The 8,640-nt window shown below is 34.5% G+C and overlaps 1 protein-coding gene across 1 annotated transcript; it reads right to left on the reverse strand.

The window, feature by feature from the left end:
- Positions 1-239: 239 nt before the first annotated feature.
- Positions 240-3,095, reverse strand: LOC114396023 (probable inactive protein kinase DDB_G0270444). Its single transcript, XM_028357923.1, has 2 exons — positions 2,299-3,095; positions 240-1,827 (listed from the first exon to the last, which is right to left on the reverse strand). Exon 2 carries the CDS (start codon positions 1,720-1,722, stop codon positions 568-570), a length of 1,155 nt encoding a protein of 384 aa, XP_028213724.1. The 5' UTR covers positions 1,723-1,827; positions 2,299-3,095; the 3' UTR covers positions 240-567.
- Between the last annotated feature and the right edge of the window lie 5,545 nt (positions 3,096-8,640).

An 8,640-nucleotide genomic window follows, 5' to 3' on the forward strand; every position in this document is an offset into this window, starting at 1 on the left:
TTGTGAACAAATTAGTAAATTAATAAAGATCACACCTTTACTAATTATTAATTCCTCCAAGAAATCCTGGTCATAAAACTCCATATCTCTCTCTTTCTTTCTCTAAATGTTTGTGTGTGTATGTTGTGAATATGCTAATTCTTTAAGAAACACACCTTTTGAGTTTTGAGAATACGTAGGGTACTATATAAGGATGAAGAAGTATTTAAATAGGGGAATACAACGAGGCTTGTGGCGTATGGATTATTATATGCAATGTAGTATGATGATGATGTATTCATTAGAACCTATAGTCTAAGACAGAGAAATGGAACCTATAGTGGTTGAAACTTTAAACGCTAGGATTTGGCTCCTCTCAAGTGAATTAGTGCACTTTAGAGGAATAAGTATGGATACAAATATTGCTTTAAAAACACAACAGATGAGATTTTAATAAAAAGGACCAAACTTAGATATTGTTCTATAGATACTTTTGGTGTTCTTGTATATGTTGACCTTTAATGTGAACCTTTATTGTGTGGGTTAAACTCCAATTCTGATTAGAGGACTATACCAAAAGAACCTAAATTATTTATCATCAACACTAATTGCCTCTTCAGCAACCATCTTTGGTGTCTCCTCCGTCTGTGTGTCATTGGAAGGTACAAACTCCATTGGCTCGGTTAATTTGTTATTTACATAATTTGCTTCTGAGAATACATCTTCATTTTCTGGTTCATTATCACTGACTTGTGTTGTCAAAGGAAGCAACTTAGTATCAGTTCCAGCTTCCTCACCTGACTTGCACTCAACTCTTATATCCATTGGTGCATCACCATTGAGTTCACCTTCTTTCAGGTACTCAATTTTTACCCTAGAAGAATGCACCTCCTCTTGCTCTTTCAGCTTCTGCTGTTGCTCTAGTTGAGTTTCGTTTGCAGTGTCATCTATGGAAGAACTTGTTTCCTCATCTGCATTGCATTCCCCTTCTTGAGCTAGTAGAACCCCTTTATATGTTTTAGGCTTAGCTTGATCATCCCTCTTATCTTTAGATATTGTTGTATCCTCATCGTGCAGTCCCACATGAAGCTCCTCAATAAATATCTCATTCTCAGACCATGTTTCTCCATTAGAAATATTCATTTCATTGTCCCTTTCATGCTCCTCATGTAATCCCAATGGCAGCTCCATCATTGCATAGTTCTCTGAATCTGATCCTTCTTGTGCCGAATCATTCACCATGGCTGGGAGACTTCCAGATCTAACATCATCATGTTCTTCCTTCTCAATACTAACATCATTGATATCTTCATCAATAACTCCCACAGGCAATTCTTCCCAAACAGTCTTGTCCAATTTATCAACCTCAATGGGAATGTCTTCCGCAATCGGATTGTCTTTCGCTTCTGATTTAGCTTCGGATTCCACAGCCATTTTGTCACTCTCAGACAGATCACTTGAAGAATTCAATGCATCAGATGTAACCACTTGGCTGGTGTCTTCATTATCTGAGCCATTTGGAAGTGCAACAGACTCTGCTCCCTCATTTGATGGAGGATCAACTGGTGACTGAGATTCACTTCCACCATCATTAGCACAAGGACCTTTTACATCATCCCTAGTGCCTTCAGCTGAATCTTCTGGTACAACAACCTTTTCTTCTTGCTGCTTTTGCACATGTTCTTCACTTTGCATGTTCATTGGAGTGATTTCAACGTGTTCCTGAACATCGGCATCCGGCATCTACTGCTGAGGTTTCTTGGCTATTATAGAATCAAGCCTTTCTTGCAAGATTATGAGCTCCCTAGCCAAGGATTTTCTGATCTCCCTGAAACATGGATGCAAACCCTGATATAGATTGAACGAATGTAAGCATAACATTGAACAAAAAAGGAGAACTATATTAACCATCATAATTAAGATGATCAATGACTAATAGCTCAGACAAACCACAAACAACACTTATCTGTGTAGATCAAAATGCTCATCTTAGTTCAAATGCGGTTAAGAAAAGTGCTTTTTAATAGCTTAAAAAATTCATTTTCCATACCCATAAAATGAAGAAATATCAAAACTATGTCACTGATGCCATGATATCTCAAGATAAGATCATAAGATAATATCAAAACTCTATCACAAATGTCATGAATATTAATTAATTAAGATTAGCTAATAAATATGTAGGAGAATTTTGACCGTAAAATACAAAACCAAAAACAGTTTAATATTCTTTGTAATGTTTATTGTCAATGAATCAAAGAATATCAAAAAGTGGACTACAGATTTCATCATAAGTAAATAGGGTAATCTGACAAGTACCAGTATAGTATCCAACTTCAGCAGGAGTCTCATTATGGTCTCTCCAATTGCAATTTTTTGTTTGTCATCATTTTGAAGTTCGAGAGATCTCTCAAAAGCTTGAACACGACCTTGAACATGAGTCACCTCCTTCCTGACTTCATCTATCTGCTTCAACTTCTTCAACAGTTCCCATTTTCTAACTAGATAACTGCGATATGCAGCTTGTATGAAAACAGCAGCATCTGCATCTGACAAAACTCTTCCTTCTTTTCGACCTGCATCAGTTTGTGTGCTTGAATCCTTCTCTTCCCTTGATTCAGTAGTTTCCTCCATCATATTTTCTGCTCCTTTCTCTGCCTTTTTATCTTCAGTCTTATAGTCATCATCATCTGGACATGTTTCCCTTGCCCCTTTCAGACATTCACTGGGTATGTTTACTTTCATCTGGCTCTGACATCCATCCCTACAGTCAACACCCTTGTTTTCATTAGTCATGCATTCTGACACCAGAATGGTGTTCTCCTTTGGTTTAACTTTCGCACTGGTGTTTGGAGCATTCTGATGATTCAAATTTGGTTGAGCCTTGTCACGTGTGCCACTCACAGGAGTCTTGACTGTTTCACTAGTTGTAGCTTGGGAATTCCCTTTTGAAGGTGGACTTGGGGACCTCGAACTCGAACTCCCGTGGCCATTTTTCTCTTGCAATGCAGGTGGTGCAGCAGATACTTCAGTTTTCTCTTGGGCCAAAGTTTCTGTGTCTTTATCATCAGCACTAATTGCCTCTTCAGCAACCATCTCTGGTGTCTCCTCCTTCTGTGTGTCACTGGAAGGTACAAACTCTATGTGTAAGTGTAAGTGCCAAGTGGCATAAGTATCATCAATATGATTGATAGGTGCATGCATGTATTCCTTTCCAGTTAAACCTATTAACTTCAATAATTATATTCTGCCAAGTGGTCCAATTTGAGGTTTAAGTGTAATGCAAACAAACTTTATTAGGATAGCCTCTCCTCTAAAACGCTATTAAAACTGTTTAAATGAAATTAATTGGGTTTAATTTGTGGTACTTTTTATTTTGATATAACAATTTGGATAAAAAGGCTTTCCTCGTGCAGGGGGGACCACTGCACTCTGTGGATCGTTCTTAAATTTCTGGCAGAGAAAACAAGAGTAGTTGTTCATTGAATGGGTGTTTTACTGTTTTATAAATTTATATATACAGTGAAACAAGTACTACTAGTTAATAACATACCTTTACTCAAGCAAGTTGTCACTGCATTCTCTTTTTCTTTTTTTCCTATATGGACTAATTAGCTTCTACTGTTTAGGACACGTAGGTCTTGTTTGTCTTTGATTCGGATTTGGATTCCGATTCACATCAATTCCCATTAGTTTAGATTCAATAAATTAGATTCGTTGCATTTTCTGGATAGGATTGAGATGCGTTTTCAGTCATTTTGACCTGATTTAATTTCATATCATATTTTAAAAATTTATAATTAATTATTTGATTATTTTATGTAGACATTTATTTGATAATTAATAATAATAATGCATAAATTTTTAATTTAAGTTAACATTTTTTTACATGAAATGTTAATATATTTATATTAATTGTTCCAACTATTCAGCTAACTAATATCTAAAGGAGATAAATTAAGGATCATTAGATGTATCATGTACCGTGTTATATATTTTTTATTACTTAAAGTTAAGCATTACATGTTTTGTGATATGAGATATATTTTTAATAAAAAATTCATTTCCTTAATTAGTATCCTTTAGACACTTTTTAGTGTTTTTTTTTAAACATATATTATTAAAACATTCTTCACTTTTTTAAAAAAAATAATTTAATCTTTCTTAATATTTAATATTTATTTTGTCAAAATATCATATTAAGTCAATTCAAATTTAATATTTATTAAAAATATAATTATGTAATATCCAAACCTAAAAATAACCAGTCAAAATATTAAGTCGAGAAAACAAAAAAACCCCATCACAACTAATTGAAAAATGAGGTTAATTATCCCTGCATGTGCTTATGAATGGTAAAACAAATGCCTCAAACATGCCAATTCGATCTCTTTCTTAAATAATTTAGTTTTTCTGTTTATTTTGATGATCTGTGTATATGGACCAGGAAGACTGAAAACTATTCAGATTCCTTTGTACTTTTGGATCCTTTTTTGGGATTGTCTTTTATAGAGATAAAGGAAAAAATGAGACAGATAGGTGTTCATATAGAAAGAGTAAATGGATAAGCTGTGAGAGGAGAAGAAATTAAGATGAATAAGGGGTAGGTAATAACCTAATTAAATTTATTTTCCACGCTAACTCTCAGTACGTAATAGCTAGCTCAAGCAAGCTGTGAGATTGTTTGATACCACAACCAAAATTTTATGCTTTCAGAGTTTATTTATTCCTTTGGCCTCTCTTTGCTAATGGTAATAACTAAAAAATAAGATTCTAAAAAAAATTCTGAAAATTTGTTGAGTTTGAATTCTTGATATCCTTAATTCAAAATATTTTTGTAATTATTGCCTAAGAAGTGAAATAAAAGATAAGATAAAGGTGAGCTATGAGAATTATTATATGGAGTCAACCCAATACTAAATACAAACTGTATAATAGATCCATATCAACATTATCAATTGTCTTTATGTTTAATCAACCAAAAATTGGTTCATATTAATGTAAGATTAGTAAATGATCCTTCAAATTATTCAAACTCTTGTTACTAGGCCCGGAACTTGATGGATTTTAGTATATATAATGTAATGTCGTAATGAAATAGAAAACATAAAATTCCTCCATGAATAACGAAAACGAGAATGTAGGGGGAAAAAAAGATCCTTGCAATGAGTGACAGTTTTCCAGGGATTTCAAAGTACTAGATTTGCCTATCTTAAGTCAAGATATGTGTATCCAATGTAACAAGGTACCCATATCATATCACAATTAATTCAATCAAAACAACAGTACTAGTCTAGTCATAAAAGTATCTGTTTAAATTTTTTGATTGGAAAAGATTAATAAAACCTATCATACATTACTACTTTTGTGAGTTGTGAATGCAGCAGAGCTTGAAATTCCAGTAACCCATCATGTGAACTTTTTTTCAAGGTTGCAACAAGTGGAGTGATTTTCAACAATCTGGGGCACTGATTGCTGCTATATTTATTGATGATGGTTGCCAATTGCTCCAAACGAAGCTCCAGAAGTATGGGTTCATCACCCTTGCCAATTGTCGATTCAATCTTGAATTGAATCACCTCTCCCTGGCAATTTTGGTAACTATTTATTTTTTTATTAGTCAAAATCAAACTCGGATATCAGAAAATTTCATATAATTTAATGAACAGAGTTAGATTTTAACTACATGCCCACTGCTCTTGTATATTTTAACTTAAATAAAAAATAGGAATTCTTCTTCGTTTCTTCGTAAAGAATCAGTCAAATAAAATATACAAGAGCAGTGGGCATGTAGTTTTATACAAGTTTCAGATTTCTGCCTGGTAACTTTTCACAGATGTATGTTACGTGAATTTTATGAACATGTAGGAATTTGATGTTCCTACTTATTTTTGTTGATACCATGTAAACTCTAAACTCTAATTAAAAGGTTTCTCCGCTACTAATTTTGTTAGTCCATACATACTTCATACTATTCCTGGCTGTATTTCAGTTACTATTATGAATGAAATGAGGTAATTCCATTTCTATCAAAAAAAAATTAAAAGGTTTCTTTTTTATATAGAAAATGGTCTATCAAGTATTTTTAGTACGGCTTCTGATTCCTTAGGGGAGTAACATTCGATTTCTCGTGTCACTATCTGGATTTCGGTTGATATGATTTAGAGTTGAAAGTTATTCCTTTCGACTAAAAGATGCAGGCAAGAGTTGAATTAATGCAAGATGTTTTTGGTATGTTGTTTGCTTATGCCGTCCTATTTTATAAATATTTTTTAAATTATGTGACACTGAATTCGAATGTCATATTTCAACCAAAGAGCTGTACTATTTATGTTTAGCCAGACAATATATTGAATTTCTCTTAAGTTTAGAGGATATAGTGCACAAATTTTAACCCTTTATTATAATATAATGGTATAGTAGTACAAAAAGAGCTACCAATATTTTAGAGGTTTATTTTAACTAATGTAATACTTCCATTAGTCCTTTATATATAAGTAACAAATGAGGGTATTTCCTTTGACTTAGATATAAGTAAAAAATAAATAAAATTTATTTTGATCAGCACCTGTTTATTAGTTTTGCTTTTGAGTGTAGCATTCATATTGATATCTGTTTTTTCGGAATGATGATTGATGTAGGTGTTCATTCAGTTATTTCTTTGATTCTTGCTTTCATTTTGGACCGTGCTGCTTATCATCACAGATACAAATGTTTGTTACCAATTAATATTTTTATTACGTGTTCACTGCCATTAATAACAATTGATATATGCTATACAAATTGTATTCATGATGAGTGAACCTTAGATTCCCGTTTGAGATTGGATGCAATGATTCTTGCGGACAATTTGCATTAATCATTGTATTCAATCTTGAATTGTCCGTTTGGACAGTTTGGGGAGACTGATATTTTTATGGTAGATTCATGTGTTAAGGTTAAAATTCTTTTGTTTAATTTGATGAAATTTCGGTAATGCATTTCTAATTTGATGAAATTATCGGGAAATTAATTTCACCGATTTCATGTCCTGTACTTGGAGACCAAGGCGAAATGCTGCCGAAATTTTGTCAAATTTAACAAAATAGAATTAACCCTGATGTATGAAGCTACCATAAAAGACGGTCTTCCCGAATGGGATAGGGCCACACATATAATAAAAAAGTGAGATTTTCATGCATCGAATAACTTTGAGAGTATGACCAAGTTATTACTTAGATGGATCGAAGTTGGGTGAATGAAAGTCGCATCAGCCTAGAATATGAGGAAGGCGTCGAGCAGTTCTTACAATTTGCTTCAGAAAGAGGTCAATCGAATGAAGATGGAAAATATTATTGTCCTTGCATCAATTGTTTGAACGGAAGACGACAAGTACTGGATGGCATACGAGAGCATCTGTTGTGTGATGGAATTAAGAGGAATTATACGACGTGGATATGGCATGGTGAAATGACAGACATGCAGAGTGGGCAGCAATCCGAACCGTTTGATGTAGAAATGGGAGATCGCTTGAAGGATATGATTTGTGACCTTGGACAAGAGTCTTTCCAGCAAGCACATGCCACTGTGTATGAAGGATTGCAGAGTGACTCAAAGAAGCCTTTGTATCTGGGGTGCAACAATTCCTTGACGCTATTGTCGGCGGTGTTAAGTCTGGTTAATGTCAAGGCCATATATGGATGGAGTGACAAAAACTTTACTTCATTGCTTCAAGTAGTGCACGATCTGCTTCCAGAGGATAACACATTACCTAAAAGCTACTATCAGGCCAAGAAGATACTGTGTCTGATGGGTATGGAGTATCAGAAGATTCATGCTTACCCTAATGATTGCATACTGTACAAACATGAATTTGAAGAAATGTCGAAATGCCCTAGGTGTGGGGCGTCACAGTACAAGGTGAAGGATGATGAGGACTGCAGTTCTAATGAAAACTCAAAGAAGGGCCCTCCAGCGAAGGTGTTGTGGTATCTTCCCATCATTCCAAGGTTTAAGCGTCTATTTGCTAATGAGGACGACGTAAAAGATCTTACCTGGCATGCAAATGGGAGAAAATCTGATGGAATGGTTCGTCATCCGACTGATTGCTCCCAGTGGAAAAAAATTGATAGTTTGTATCCAGATTTCGGCAAAGAGACAAGAAATCTTAGGCTTGGACTAGCTAGTGATGGAATGAATCCATATGGCAATTTAAGCACTCAACACAGTTCATGCCCAGTTCTACTAGTAATTTACAATTTTCCTCCTTGGTTGTGCATGAAGCGAAAATACATGATGTTGTCTATGATGATATCGGGCCCAAAACAACCAGGAAATCACATTGATGTTTATCTAAGTCCGTTGATTGAAGACCTGAGAAAGTTGTGGGATAAGGGGGTTTTAGTGTTTGATGGGTTTCGCAAGGAGACTTTTCAAATGTGTGCAATGCTTTTTTGTACCATTAATGACTTTCCAGCATATGGGAATCTCAGCGGTTACAGTGTTAAGGTTCATATGCATGCCCCATCTATGAAGAAGACACAATCTACATACAACTGAAACATGGTAGAAAAACAGTGTACACTAGACATCGTCATTTTCTAAAAGCTCATCACCCTTACAGACGATTAAAAAAAGCTTTTAATGGAAGTCAAGAGCACGAAACTGCACGGATACCATTAA

This window comes from Glycine soja, chromosome 18 (genome assembly GCF_004193775.1).
Source record: "Glycine soja cultivar W05 chromosome 18, ASM419377v2, whole genome shotgun sequence".
Classification (NCBI taxonomy): Eukaryota; Viridiplantae; Streptophyta; class Magnoliopsida; order Fabales; family Fabaceae; genus Glycine; species Glycine soja.

Bases quoted from the DNA above. Each gene is read 5' to 3' on its own strand.
- LOC114396023 (XM_028357923.1), bottom strand. From the start codon at position 1,722: ATGCCGGATGCCGATGTTCAGGAACACGTTGAAATCACTCCAATGAAC.